The 15,788-nt window shown below is 42.9% G+C and overlaps 1 protein-coding gene across 4 annotated transcripts in view; it reads left to right on the top strand.

Moving 5' to 3' along the window:
• The window catches only part of BRF1 (BRF1 RNA polymerase III transcription initiation factor subunit), a 178,193-nt gene extending 172,538 nt beyond the window's left edge, over positions 1-5,655 (top strand). For 3 of the 4 annotated variants that reach the window (XM_068148887.1, XM_068148886.1, XM_068148889.1), the window contains one exon: positions 2,060-5,655. In XM_068148887.1, the coding sequence (XP_068004988.1) occupies positions 2,060-2,097 (38 nt within the window). In that variant the 3' untranslated portion in view covers positions 2,098-5,655. Of the gene's footprint in view, positions 1-958; positions 1,314-2,059 lie in introns of those variants that run through there. The other variant, XM_068148888.1, reaches the window with a different exon arrangement.
• The last annotated feature ends 10,133 nt before the right edge of the window (positions 5,656-15,788 follow it).

Genomic DNA, 15,788 nt, shown 5'->3' with positions numbered 1-15,788 from the left:
TGTGGGGAAGCCTGGAGTCACCCTTGTCTGAAACCTGACCCCTTTAGAGACTCCTCCTGAGAAAGCTTTGCATCTCAAGCTTTAGGCTAAAAGAGCTTCTCAAGAACAAACTGGTGTTACCCCTTTTTCAGTATCAGGTTTATTAATGTGTACCTGAGAAATTACAGGATCAGCGACCCCTCCATCAGCAGTGCTTGGGGCTCATTGCCTCCCAATTTGAGCTGCCCAGCTCCTGTCTGCCTCCTCAGCTGCGGCTGCAGTGACATCCACATTGCCCACGAGCCCTAGGGACATGGCTGTCCAGCTCAGAATGAATCATCAGAGTCCATTTCTGGAGAAAATGATAGGAGGAAAATGTTCTTCACCAAGCAGAGAAACTACGTTGCTAGCATAGGGTGTGCTGTATGGTACACAGATGTGTGCTAATTTCTTTGGGTTACCCAGCAAAGCCACTTGTTTAATTAGGTTTCTTTGCTGGCAGGAAAAGGCAGGATCCTCTCCACTGTGATTTTTCCTAGCTGGACATATCCATATTTATCCTTTATTAAATATTTCCCCCTAGAAGTTGAGCTTTGAAAATATACCAAAATATTTTTAAAACGAGAGCTGCTAATTACAGGCTGCGAAAAAATAAGATGGGAATAAGTTTCCTACTGAAATGTTGTTTTCTGCAAAATTCTTTCCAGTACTATTAATTAAGCTTTCATGGACAATATATATGCATCTCACAGAAGTGTCTGCTGCTTTTAAATTGATTTCTCCACTGGAAAATAATCCCTGAACCGTAGGAAAAACAGTTTGTTGGCTGCATTTATTATTAGAATAATGTTCCCAAGAAAAGGCACCCGTGGGGGGGGAGGGTGGGTCTATGTTTATTAATAAACACCCCACCAAAATAGAATAAAGGTCGTTGAGCTTTTCTTCTTTGTAAATGTTACTATTTTTAAATCATTCTGAGAACATTCCGCTACTCCCTGTCTGGATGACAGCTGAAGAACTGGGGTTTAAAAAAAAATAAAAAGGAAAAAGGCAAGAAAAGGAACATTCCCAGAATTCAGACACAGGTGTGTGCAGAGCTGCTCAGCAGAACAAGTAACTCCTTTCTGACTGCTTTCTTCAGGGCTTTTAGACCTACCTTCCTGGAGTAACTGCAAGAATTACAGATGTTGAACTTCGTCCGTTCTACACACCCTACTGTAGATTACACTTAATTCTGCTTCCAAGCATTTGGTTGACTATTGGGTGAAATGCTGGCACTGCATTGCATTTGGAACATAAAGGTTAACTGAATGCTCATATGTAGTAGTTATCTGTAGGTTTGACTGCGCAACAGAAAATATGTTCCAGTGCATTCAGAAGTACACAGAGGAGAAATTGGTGCATTAGAAGCAGACTTGCCTCCTGACACACACATTAAACATTCTTTGTACTCAGCATTGTTTAAGAAAACAAAACTGGATTAAAAAATCTGGGCAAAATTTTAAATTGTTCCTTTATGAGTAAGTAGATACAGGAGATCTAAGTCAGATGAGCTGGTCAGGATTCATAGCACGACTCCTTTGATGTTGATGGGAACTCTGAGCTATCTCTGAACTCTTGCAGCTTCAGCTTATAAATCCATGAATAATATAAACAAACCAATTTTTTTTCTTGGTGGCTATGTCTAGTGAGATCTGTGCCTACTTGTAAATGTATGCTGCTGCTTATCAGCCACCATGTTCCAAATTACTTGTGACAATCAAGCTTGATCACCTTAGCCTCTAAATTAAGCCAAGTATTTCATGTATCTGTGTGCCAGATACTCCTAAATGAGGGTGCAGTGACAAGTGAGAGGAGGTATTGCTTACAAATAATTTTATTTCATTGAGGAAAGTGCATGCAAGAACTTTTTATTTAGCCCTGGGAAAATATATTAGTTTTAAAAGTGCTTACTTAAGGCAAAACTTACCATCTAGTTACACAGCAGGAAAATAACCTGAAAGCAGCAATTCTTTTCTTGTATCTTCTGTCTACCTGCAATATTTGGATTTTTATGTGCCTTTGTCTTTGTGTGTTTCAGATTATGGCTGTGATATGGATGATGATGATGGCTATTAATTGCAGTTACTTCTGAAGGACATGGGCTGTGTCTTACTCTCAGCAAATCTTCAATCTTCAAACTGTGTGAATAGTGAAAGCAGCTGTCTGTGGTCAGCAAACGTAATCGAACAATCCTTACTTTTTTAAAGCATATTTTAGGTTGGCTTTGCCTCTGGTCAGTTTACATTGACCCATAACCCAGCAATAAAGTTTAGGTTTGTACTTGAATTTTTTTTTAATTCTTTTTTTTTTTGGTGGATCATAGTTTGAGGATTAAATTAATGGGAGCAATGTTGCTAGAGAACAAAAGAGAAGAGACAAAATAGACTATGTATAAAGCACGTGTGGCTGAAAGCAACACATCTCTTATTTATGTGACTCTGCTTTTAGGCATGCTGTTGAAAGGGAGCAGATTGAAGGACAGATAGGAGGACAGGTAAAAATGAGAAGCATGCCAGTTGATTGTTTGAGTACAGTAGCATTGGTTGTTTCATAATGCTGCAATGGAAAGAAAGCAACATTTCCAACCTGTGTTGTAAACATGACCCTGTTATTGTATACAAGCTTCCTTACCCAAGCCTATGAAAAATTAATGACAAGTTATATATTTGCAGGGCAGAATCAGTTTCTCTGAAATGAAGCAAATACTTCTTTATATGAATCAATTCATAGATTTCTTAAAAGATATGACAGTAGAAGGTAATGGTGGCAGTGAAGAATCATTGTCTACTGCAAGTCTGATGTGGTTTATGTGGAAGCAGGGAGAAGACCTGGGTAAGGTAGAAAGTGTAGAGAGCAATCAGGCAGTGATGCTGTGCTCAGGTACCTTTGCTGAATGTGCCTAGGAGGGGTATGTTGTGGCTGGTATTGCTACAGGAGAAGTTACTCTGACCACGTCTATGGAGCTGCTCTTGCCTGACTGAGTTAGAGAGCTTCTCCCAAGAGCTGCCTGTCTCTCAAACTCGCTGAAAACAAGACAAAGCTGAGCTTTTCAATAAATAAGCTAGCATCTGCTTTGGTTGAATCTAAATTAATATAATTTATTTAATGTTCTGTGGGTAAATTAAAGGTCACTATGCAGCTGTCTGACTTTCAAGGTCCAAAATCCTACCCTTGAACAGTCACTACTATGTGAATAATGCTGAAGCTCCATGCCCGTGCACCCTAAAGTGTCAACAGGCAAGTCCTTCACTTCCAGACACATCAGCTCTCACAGTGCTGTGAGAGTGGGGCCAGAGATGAAGCCCTATTGACAGATCCCTCCCTGTTGCCTCTGACCTGTCTTTCCCTAGCTCTGCTGAGTCCGAGGCTGTCGGCTCAGTACAAAATGCACCACGCTCTGGATTGTGTGGTAGCTGACTGTAGCTGCAAGACCCAAGATATTTTCATCTCTCTCCCTTGTCTAGTGACAATCACGAAAACAGTAGTGCTGCAAGGCTTGTCTTACACCAGGGCAAGATGGGTATTTATCTTACCAGTATGGTTTCTGTTAAGCTGTCTCTCCTGGTCAGCTCATCCTTCCTACCCTGTTTGATGGGTGCTTATTACTAAAGCAGCATCTGTCCTACTGCTGCAGAGGCTGGATTGTGGCAAGAAAAGAAGCTGCCTTGGGAAGCTCTCAAGCTACTGCCAGCCAGAGTGATGATGATGCTCATACCTGTGGTGGTCATCAAAGAACGGAAGAGCCATATGGCCTTCCATACTACTTTTGTCCCTCTCAGTAGATAAGAGGGATCGTGTAAGTAGAGCAAAAGCTTTTTTTAGGAGCAGACATGGTGTTATTTGGCTGGTAAATGTGGTTTGTTGGGTAGGTTGTATCTGCTGGATATTTTTGAGCCCTGTATAGGAGTATTTCTGCAGTGACTTCTTAAAAGCAGGATGTAGTGACAAAAAAGATGTAGAGAGGTTAATGGGAATAAGAGCTTTTCTGAATCAGATTACAGTTACTTCGTTTGCAGCACTTCAGTGGGAAAATAGAGATTCCATACAACTCTTCGGGGAAAAGCTGGCATTTTCACCAAAAAATCTACAGATTTTGTTTCTGATAGTTTATAAATACTGCACAGAAAATGATACTGAGGGTATAAGCCTTTCTACCTCTCTTTTATCTGCACCATAATTTAAAAATCATGCTGTAAACAGACAATTTTTTTAAAAAGCATTTTATTTTATCGACATTAATGCTCTGCAAGCCTTTGAGACAGCTGAGTTTGGTTTGAATTAGTCTGCCTGTAGCACTATTACAGATACCCATACTCTCAGTATATTCTCAAAGCTTGGGGTTTATTCCAAGGTACACATTATTCTCTATGCAGGAAATAAACATGCATAAATAAACATGTGTGTGACTCATGTAGGTCGAGCGCTTTGCTCAAATGCAAGATGTTGGCTCTTAAAGAAACCGCTAAGATGAATTCTTTATTGCTAGGGGTCTCTCCTCCAATCTTCTGTGTAGGTTTTCATTGGTTTGTCCCTCCAAAGGATACTAAACGTGCTGCCAGTGTAGTGATGTTACGTGCAGAAGCTGAGAGTTTGACCAAATAACTGCTGCTGGTAAATTTGAATTTCAGTAGCATGCTGCGTTTCTGAGAGCATTTGTTTCCTGTGCTGGAAGTAGAGGATTGCAATTTCTGAATGCTCTCATATGACTTGATTAGGAAAGGCTATTGAATAGTCTGCTAGAAGGACACTTGGAGAGCAGGGAAAAGAAAGACCTATCTCAGTATTGATGGTGAAGTTAATGACATGGTTTCTGTACAGGAGTCCTAAAAGAAAGGCCATGGTCTGGGATAGGTGGACTTCACTCTGAGCATTGTAAGGCTTCTGAAGCTGTAGTGGTTGTGTACATTCTTAATTTATTGGTGACTTACTGGGATTTTTATAATGTTCATTCCTTCTTGATTTTACTAAGCTCAGGAAATATAAACAGATTAGAACATGCTAGTTTCTGGTTTTGTAGCTAGTCATTAAAATGTAAAAAGATTAACACTGCATTAACTCAGTTTACTACTGTTGATGTATCTGGACGATTTTATTGTATGTAAGTGAGGATAAATTCAGTTGGAGTAATTTGGACCCTGCTTTTCTCAGGATTCTGATTATAATAAAGGGAGCTTGTAAGGCTTCCACATTTGTTGTTCTTAGATCTTATTTGAACCCGCACAAGCTGTACATCATTGGTTTTGTTGCATAAAGCATGTCTCTTGCTGCAAGTCACTTTGCTTGACAAGCAAAACCCTACAACTGTTGCATCCAGCTTGTCTGCCATGCAGCCTTTTAACACTCTGGTATTGTGGGAGTAAAAATTTCAGAAACAAGGGAAAGAATGGGATTCTTCACTGTGGTGAGTGCATTTTCAGTGTCTTAATCATCTGTGACATTTTTTAAAAATCACTGTGTTCAGTACAGCAACTTTTAAATGGTGCCAGACAGCCTTGTCTTGAGGGTTAAACATGTTCTTTGGAAAAGTTCTTGCCATCCTGATTGCTTGTTTATGTTCCCTGAATTGCATTGAAACTCCAGTCACAGATCTGTACAGTTAATGTAGAGTTTGCCTAATAAATGTTCTGTTTCTCATTTTTGTGTTGAGTCCTTGCATTTGGTTCAGTTAGTGCCAAGGAAATTAAACCTCTTTGGTGAAAGTAGCATCCTTACACAAGCACATGAACCATGGTAAGCTTTTCTACTATAATATAAAAAAGGTAAACCCCTTGCAAACCCCATCTTTTATGATGCTATCCTGCTAGTTTCTGATTGTTTTATCTTAATTCTTATAAAGGTCATTTTTGACTGCTGCATAATTAGTTGATAGTGGCCAGAATTTGTAATTCAGAGCTTTATTTCACCTCTAAAAGAGAAGACACACCTAATCAGGCAAGTTGGGTTTTTTTACAAGATATTATCCCACTTATAAATGTAAATACTTTGTAAACTGGATAGCATTAGCAAGGTTTTCCTACTAAGCTGTATAATTAACTGACTGTGGGAACAATATGTAATGTGTGTGTTAAGTGGAACTGTTCCAGTGCTTGTTTCTGAAAGTTGCATCTTGATAAATGAGGTGTGTACTGAGTTTAAAATCTTGTTATTTTATCAACAGCTGGTCACTAGAGTTTGGAGGCTAAAATCTACATCTTGGGGCCTTCTGTTTTTCACTGGAAGTGGAGCTACTACCGGATCCTCAGGAGTGCCTGCTGAAAAGTTTGAACATGTAATAGGACAGTAGTGTTTTGATAAAGCAGTATATGTCATTCCAGCATTTCCCTGAGTTCCCATAGTCTCATGTGGGTGCACTTCTACTCTCATTGATAATGAGATACTGAGTGTTGTTCAATATCTTCCATCACTGATGCAGACCTACAGACCATGGGATTGAATGCACCCTCAGCAGATTTGCAGATGATACCAAGCTGAGGGGTGCAGTTGGTAAGACTGAAGGATCAGGTGCCATCCAGAGGGACCTGGACAAGCTGGAGAAGTGGGCTGAGGAGAATATCATGAGGCGAAGTGCAAGGTCCTGCATGTAGGTTGGGGCAGTCCTCAATATCAATACAGGCTGAGGGATGATGAAATTGAGAAAGAAAAGGACTTGGGGTGCTGATGGACGAGAAGCTGAACATGAGCCAACAATGTGCACTTGCAGCCCAGAAGGCAAATCACATCCTGGGCTGTATCAAAAGAAGCATGACCAGCAGGTCGAGAGAGGTGATTCTGCAACTTACTCTGCTCTGGTGAGACCTCACTTGAAGTACTGTGTTCAGCCCCCAACACAAGAGAGACATGGACCTTCTGCAGCAGGTCTGGAGAAGAGCCACAAACATGATCAGAGGTCTGGAAGACCTCTCCTATGAAGACAGGCTGAAAGAATTGGGGTTGTTCAGCCTAGAGAGAAGAGGGCTCTGGGGAGACATTGTAACTACATTTCAGTATCTGAAGGGGGCCTACAGAAAGGCTGGGGAAGGGCTATTCAGAAGGGCTTTTAGCAATAGGATGAGGGGCAATAGTTTTAAAGTAGAGCAGGGTAGGTTTAGGTTGGATCTAAGGAGGAATTTCTTCATAGAGTTGTAAAATACTGGAACAGTTTGCCCAGGGATGTGGTTGAGGCTTTTTTGTTGAAGTATTCAAGACAAGACTTGATGTGGCCCTGGGCAGCTTGATCTAGTTGGAGGTTTCCCTGCGTAGCCTAAAACCACCACACGTGCTCACTGCAGGGGGAGGTTGGACAATCAGTGAATCAGGGGGATGCAATCAGTGAATGAGCTGCTTTTATCATAGTTTCTTTTCAGCTGTTCCAAACCTCTCCACTGCCATCCAGGAAGTTCTCTTGTGATGTCCATCACTGATGCTCTTTCACTCATAACAGCCTAGCTGTTAGAAAGTACTGGCCACCTTGACCTTGTATTTTCTGCTCTTCCCAAACTGTAATATTTGCTTTGTCCTGTAACTTTTCTTTGACCTACCACACCAGGTTTTATTAGCCAAAACTTTTCTATTCCCCCGGCTATGTTCATCAAATACACCTCCTTTAAGAACCTGAGACATTAAATAATGTTAATAAAGCTTAAACCTTGCAAAGCTTTATATTAGCTTCGTCACCAGTAGATCATAGCACACTCATTCTTAGGTTCACATTCTGCAGTGCAGAAGGGGCTGTTTTAATCTTCTACTCCTATCACGTGTGTAAGAAGAGTTACAGCATATTATTCAGTATTTCTTATGCCTGCCCCAACACGTGGCATTGATCTTGGTGAGTGATGGTTATTCAGTGAAAGGGGTTAAGCACATGAGAAATGAAGTTGGCAAGTTCCTTCATCATAATTGTTTTTCTCTTCTGGGGTCATTGTGTATGTTCATGGAAATGCAGGAGGCACATACATTTCATGAAATTGCTAAATGCAATTCCTGCCTTGCCAGGTGACTCCAGGAACACAGGATATTATAGCTTTTAGTATGAATCCTGCATTTGTTATTGTATGGGCTGGCAGGAAGTGGCATTATGCTGGACCCCAAGCTAGCATTATGTTACCCATTTTGATTGGAAAATTGCAACAAGAATGCTTTCTTGTTGCTGTTAGTAAAGTTTTGATTTTTCAGAAACAGAATAATACAGAAATTTGGAAAGAAACAGCACCAATACTGCTTACCAGGTAGTTTTCCTTCAGTGCTCTTCTGTGGCAGCAGCGGAAGTTAGGCAGTGTTGTCCGTTTCTCACACAAGGCTTCCAGACTCCTCCTGTTTCATAGCCCATCAAGCACCATTTTCATCATTTGTAGACTGAGCAGTTCATGGAGGATATTGAAAGAGGTAGGACACCTAGGCTGCTGAGGAACAGGAGATTGCAAGGTGTCTTTGTTTCTCTTGAGTAAAAACTGAGGCGATTGATTATTTAGAGTGGTTTTAAGGTCTGTAGTTTGATGTTAAGGTGAAAACCCAAGCTACATGAAAAAGAATGGGTTAAGGAGTATTTCTTTGCAATGATGTGTGTTGGACTGTGCAGCAGGCAGTGATCATAGGAACGGACCAAGGATAATATCTCTGGAAACTCAACTGACCTCACAGCTGCATTGAGAATTGAAGACTTTGGCCATACCATTGTTTCTGATGTGCCTCTTCTTTTATCAGGTTGAGAAGGGATTTCTAACTCCACTCATGAGATGTCACCTCCCCTCTGCTGCTTCATGAATGGCAGTGTTCCCTACCCATAGGCTGGTGGATATGTTTCTGGCTTGGCACAGATGTTTCCTGCCCTCTGCCCATAGCTGCTTTTTCCCAAAGAAGAATTTGTGAGGTTTGGAGAGAGAAGAAATCCAAACCACATACTCATTTTTCAACTCTGCTGTTTTAGAACCTTGACATAAAACAGGCCAAACAGCTGATTGCCCAGCTCAAGATGGCCTTACATACCACCTTGCTTCAGAGCAGTTGCACAAATGGGAGGACAATACTCATGGCTGTTGCAGCCACCCATCCTTGAATGGTTCAGCAGGTAGTGTGGCTGGCAAGTGTTCTGTGACTCCTGTCCTCCTTTTTAATGAGGATCTGATAAGTCTGCCATTACTGCAGAGGTGCTAATCTTGGTCCTTATTAAATACTTCCTTTGAGCACATATGGATTTTGGACAAACATTTTTGATTTGAAGTCCCATGAGGAGAATGTGATCTGTGCCCTAAGCGAATGTCTGTTAGCAGTGAGGGATCTCAAGTTCCTAAAAATGCAACCAACTAATAGGAAGGTGATGTGAAAATATCCATGACAGATATTCACAGTTGCTATAAATTGGTGCAGCTCCTGTGACTTTGCAACAGGCAATAAGAGCTTTGCTCTTTTACATCAGTTGAGGATCTGTGCCATTAGCAACAGTCTCTAGAGGTGTTAGCAGTAGTGAAGGAAGGGAGAAAAGTCCTCTGGGGTGACAACAGTTTGTGATATTGTGGTACCATGCCGAAAGCCACTTCTTACTCTGTCAAACACAACTGGCTGCCTTATCTAATTAACCAGCACTGTGGAGTTACCTATTCTGCTGATTTCAAAATAAATGAGAAGAGGGAACTTCAGTGGTGACACAGCTCTAGTGCATTGCACACAGTGAGTGCATCCCTCTTCAACTCTGCATGGGGATGGCTGTGGCTGGCAAAACTTTCTCTAGGTGGTCCTAGACTACTCTGAAGTGGATCTGTTGTAATTGAATAATGGTTCTTCAGAACTATATCTTTGTATCTGCCTTGATTCCTGCTCATGCTCTGAGAGCTCACCAAAGGAGAGGCTGCAAAATGCAAGATTCATGGGTTAACACAAGGTAAAATACAGCTAAAGCAAATGATTTAAAAATGCTGGTCACTGTTTCCAAGCAAACTCTTACACAAGGCCACTGGGAAATTGTTTGATGCTGCTGCATTAAATCAGTAAGACCTACTGTAAGCTCTGAGGTCTCCAGCAGCAAATCAGTGTGATGTGAATCATTGTGTTTTCTTTCTGCACCATCAGGCACCACGAGGAAGAGTTTGAGTGGATTTTGCTGCCTGTGGTAAGATGAAAGATCTTTCAGCTTGTTGATCTGCTCTTGGTTCAGAGGAGCTGTCTGTACTTGTATTAATAAAGTGCCATCTAAACCACTTTTGGCCAGTAGTATTGGCACATGTGAAAGTGTAGACTTTCTGATCTCCCCTGGCCACCTGGTACACAGAAGGTCTCTATCAACAAAGGTAGTGCCAACAATTGCATGCCCAGCACAGACCTCAGGTATTGTTGCTGCTTGTGGATACAATACCAGTGTGAAAGGGGCTATATCTCAGATGAGAGGTGATGGCACACCACTCAGGAGTCTGCTGTACCTGCAAGTGAGGAAAAGCAGGTGTGCTAATACCACTATGTAGAGAGGTACTTTGGGAGTCCCAAGAGCTGTGTTCAGCCTATGGATCAGTCACCTTGACTACTAGAAGGCAGATGATGCTCAGAAGGATATGAGCAATTTGAGGCCATCTGTGACACCTCAAGTGAAGATCAGAAGCAGGCAGGATGAACAGCTATTAGAGGACTTGTCTGAGGTTTGGAGGGTAGGCTGTAGTTCTTCCAGAATTAATTAAAGCCTGCTTTCCAAGCCAAGTTTAGCTATCATTAAATTCTTGGATAGGTCCTAATCTGATTTGGTCATAGGGTGGCTTGCCATCCAAGAAAGTGCTTTTGTGGTGTTAGTGGGGGGGATATTGTTGTGTTTTTAAGTTACTGTTGCCATAAATTGCAAGGACTTTGCTGGTGATTGCAGCTTTCCTTCTAAGCAGAGTCCTCAATGCTCAGCAGGAGTAAGCAATCACTACTGAAGAGCAGAGTCCTTAAGTGATATGACAAGGGTGGGGAGGAGGGGAAGCACCACAGATGGAGAATTGTGCTGAAATTTGGGGTGTGAAAACGTCCGTTGCTCCAGGTGTTGGAGCTAGGGATGTCCCACATTGGAGGAAGAGGAGCAATCTGTAAGCACGGTGGAGGAGACCTGGTCTGGTAAGCTGTGATCTGAAATTCCTCCTTGTTTCATCCCTGATCCAGACTTCATGTTTCCTGATTCTGCAAACAGGGTGATGAAACCATCCCACATGGCTCTTTCCGACATCCTTTACTTTTCACCATTAACTGCTCACATGGGCATGATGCCCAACTTGCTCTGCTCCTGCTAGTGATTATAGCTCACTTACTGCCAGATCCTTCCCTGCTCTGCAGCTCAGCAGGCAAAGGGACTGGGACATCACAGCAACAGCTCCTCTTCCTGGAAAGAGAGCAGTGCTTTTACTCAGGGTTTCAGCCATGCCTTTGCTGGCTTCTTTCTTGTCTCTGCTAATCTTACCTAGATAATTTTGTGTATCTTGCACAATTTCCTGTGGGTAGGAGAAGTAACTGAGTGTGGTTGCTGAGGGAATCTAGAACTGCCAAGGGCTTTTGACAAAGTGGCATGGGGCTGCTGTGTCCTCTTTACACATAGAGCCTTAGCATCTGTGTTGTCCCCTTTTCTGTAACATACCAATCACTGATATTTTTGGAAGAGAAGAATGCTGTGAAATAATTCCTGGAAATGGTGCTCTCAGTTACTGTGTGTTAGGCAAGGATGCAAATACTGTGAGATCAGTGCAGAAAGCACTGATTCCAGCCCCATCAGCATCCAGGAATGCCAAAAAGAGAAGCCATAAAGAATGAAAGAGTCCTTGTATCTGAGGGTACAATATGTGCACCTTGGGAGGGCTGAGCTGGGAGCATGGTACAGGCAGTCCTGTTTAACTGGAAAGCAGGAGGGCACCTACTTCACAACCAACACTAGGGGACAGCTTTAGGAGCAGGAGTGGGTTGTGATTCTGGATAGCAGCTCATGAAAACCTTGGGCTGCATCCTTTGCTGGTGCAGCCATCTGTGCTCATTGAGATAGTCCAGTGCTAAAGAGTCACTCTTATGGCTGAGTGGAAATCCTACTTTGTGGTCACCTTATCCGCCAGAAGGAAGGAGAAAAATGTCTCTAGAGTAAGCAAATATACCCAGTGGAATCTCTGCAATCTGTGATAAATATTTGAGGTGCAAAAAGCTAACAAAATGGAATGGAGTCAGACATGAAAGTGAAATCTGCCTGTTGTGACTTAAAAACTGTGTGATACTGGCAAGAGTACAGTAGAATAGAATGGAATAGAATGGAATAGAATGGAATGGAATAGAATAGAATAGAATAGAATAGAATAGAATAGAATAGAATAGAATAGAATAGAATAGAATAGAATAGAATAGAATAGAATAGAATAGACCAAGTTGGAAAAGACCTTCAGGATCACCAAGTCCAACCCATCACCATCTAATCAACTAAACCATGGCACCAAATGCCTCATCCAGTCTCTTCTTAAACACCTCCAGTGATGGTGCCTCACTCTTTCTGTGAAGAACTTCCTAACATCCAGTCTAAACCTCCCCTGATGCAGCTTGAGACTGTGTCCTCTTGTTCTGGTGCTGGTTGCCTGGGAGAAGAGACCAAGCCCCACCTGGCTACAACCTCCCTTCAAGGCAGTTGTACACAGCAATAAGCTCTCTTCTGAGCCTCCTCTTCTCCAGGCCAAGCAACCCCAGCTCCCTCAGCCTCTCCTCAAAGGGCTTGTGCTCCAAACCCCTCACAGCGGTACAGTGTCTGGGAGCACTCTGAATAAAAGCTTGGATGCATTTTGGAATTGCGGTATTAGTACAAGAAATGTTCAAAGGGTAGAAGTCTTCAGTCTTTTTAATTAGCCATGGGAGCAAACATCATTTGCTTTCTGTGAAAGAACAGCAGGTTGTTGCTGTTCTGTCTTTCTAAATACATGTCCTGTTTTCCCCTAAGTATCTTTCATTATAAAATACAATATTAAAGCTTTAAAAAGTCTTTATTAGCTAGCAGATGGTTTTGCAAGTAATTTTAATGAGATGAAGAAAACTTTAATGGTAGACATTTGAAGCTGTGCTTAGACTATTGCCTTCAGAAAAATCTTGGAAATGTTTTCTCCTTGGTGTTTTGGCAGAGCTTGGCACCAGATTATGTACAAGGAAATAGAAGGGGATGATTTACAGCAACCGGTTCCCTCCCGAGAGTGGTTTTATATCAGTGTAACATTGTTGAGTTCCACAGTCATGCCATGATTTACAGAGGTGCAAAGGAATAGGGAAATGTCATTAACTTGATGCAGTTCAGGAGAAATATTACATTTCTTGTATTCTTACCTCATTCCATTGCCATGATCAAGAGATTTTTTTGGGGAAGTTTATAGGCGTCCCCCTTGCAGGCAGGACAGCAGTGCGCCAGCTCCTTTTGGACATCTCTTTCTGGATATCAGCATTGGCAAGCAGCCAGTGAGAATAAGAAAATGGAGATGGTAGAGCCCTGAGAGCCTGTCCATGTGGGACAGTATCACAGTATGTTATAGTTTGGAAAGGACCTCAAGAAATCATCGGGTCCAACCTCCTTGCCAAAGCAGGGTCACTTAGGATAGTCCTCACAGGAATGCATCCAGGTGGTTTTGGAAGTCTCCAGAGGAGACTGCACAACCCCTCTGGCAGTCTGTTCCAGTGCTCCATCACCCTCACTGTAAAGTTGTTTCTCCTTATGCTGAGGTGAAATCTTTCATGCTTAAGCTTGAACCTGTTGTGCCTTCTCTTATTACTGTGCACCACTGAAAAGAGGTTGGCCCCATCCACTTGACACCCACCCTTCTTGCAAGTTCTGTCTTTCTTCTTCCACTCTTGCTAGATTTCCTCAGCTTGTGCTGAAAGCAGGTAGTAACATAGCTGTTCTCAAAAACAGTAAAAAAACTCAAACCCAAACAAAACCAAACAACCAAACCCATGACGTAATACCCCAACCCCACAAACTACCTTTAAAGGCCTTGATGTTTGTCTCAGACTTGTATTTCCCTTGAGCAAGTAATGCCATGTTCTTCAAAGGTGCAAGCTGTCTCATAATGAACGTACTCACATCTGGAACACCTCATGCATGACAAGGAGGGTTTATATCCCTTTGAATATGCAAGGTCTTATTTGTGGGCTGTTTTGGTTTTGTGGTTTGGTGTTTTTTTTTAATGTGAGCAGTTGCTGACTTTCAGACTTGCTTCCCCTAATGGTTTGTTTTGGCTGTGCAGGGTCTTGGCCTCAGAGGAGTAGAGAGTAGGGAGCGTGCTGTGATTCATTTGGACAGCTAGAGGATTGACTGTCCCTGCACATATTAAGAGATGAATCATGCTGCACAAAAGCAGTTAAAAATGCCTACCAAATGAGTAATTGCCTGGCTACCTTCTTAGCCTGTCCAACCCTTTGATCCTCCCTGGGACTGCTGACCCTGTTATACCTGGCCAAGCTTTGGTGTCAGCTTCTTGCACTGTTAGAGACCTCAGTCCTTCTAGTTTTTCTAGATCTAGCTGATCTAATCTCAAAAGCCACTTTTTAGAAGAACCTCAGGTTTGGTGGAAAACTTGCAAGTTTTCTAGGAGAACATTTGGAAAAGCCTTCCAACTGTATGCACTACACAGGTCACTAAGGAAAGCCTTCCCCTTTCTCTTCAGAGAGAGTGTGGTGGATCATTTACACACCAGCAAGAAATAACAGGCAGTAATGTATTTAGGCGCTGTAATAATGGACTTTGTAGAAACACCCTCACCAACGTATAGAAGGGGAAACGGGGAAGTCTGACTGGACTTGCTGGACTATTAGGACTCAGCAGAGGAAAATTTCTCCGCTTGAAAGCCCTGAGAACCCTAATAGTTGCTCTGAAAAGCGCTGTGAGTTTCAAAGACTTGCCATGAAGAAAGTAAGTTCCTTCTAAGAGCAGTGTGTTTGCCTGACCCACTGCTCAGGAGGAGTTGGGAAAGGATGTCCAGGTGAACTGCCTTTCATAGTTTCATAGTTTCATAGTTTCATTCAGGGTTGGAAGGGACCACAAGGATCATCTAGTTCCAACCCCCCTGCCATGGGCAGGGACACCCCACACTAGATCAGGCTGGACAGAGCCTCATCCAGCCTGCTCTTAAACACCCCCAGGGACGGGGCCTCGACCACCTCCCTGGACAACCCATTCCAGGGTTTCACCACTCTCATGGTGAAGAACCTCCTCCTCACATCCAGCCTGAATCTCCCCACCTCCAGCTTCATTCCATTCCCCCTAGTCCTATCACTACCTGATATCCTGAGAAGTCCTTCCCCAGCCTTCCTGTAGGCCCCCTTCAGATACTGGAAGGTGACAATTAGGTCTCCTCGGAGCCTTCTCTTCTGCAGACTGTACAGCCCCAACTCCTTCAGTCTGTCCTCATAGGAGAGGTGCTCCAGCCCTCTGATCATCCTCGTGGCCCTTCTCTGGACACGTTCCAGCACCTCCACATCCCTCTTGTAATAGGGGCTCCAGAACTGGACACAGTACTCCAGGTGGGGTCTCACCAGGGCTGAGTAGAGGGGGAGGATCACCTCCCTCGACCTGCTAGCCACACTTCTCCTGATGCAGCCCAGGATCTGATTGGCTTTGCGGGCTGCAAGTGCACACTGAGAGCTCATGTTGAGCTTTTTGTCCACCAGCACCCCCAAGTCTCTCTCCTCAGGGCTATCCTCCAGCCAGTCACTGCCCAGCCTGTATTTGTGCCTGGGATTGCCTCGACCCAGATGCAGGACCCTGCACTTGCTCTTATTGAACTTCATGAGGTTGGCCTGTGCCCACCTCTCCAGCCTGTCAAGGT

Source organism: Melanerpes formicivorus, unplaced genomic scaffold, assembly GCF_026170545.1.
Source record: "Melanerpes formicivorus ecotype bairdi unplaced genomic scaffold, bMelFor1.0.p_v2 SCAF_17, whole genome shotgun sequence".
NCBI classification, from domain to species: Eukaryota; Metazoa; Chordata; class Aves; order Piciformes; family Picidae; genus Melanerpes; species Melanerpes formicivorus.
This window is presented reverse-complemented; position numbering and strand designations above follow the sequence as displayed.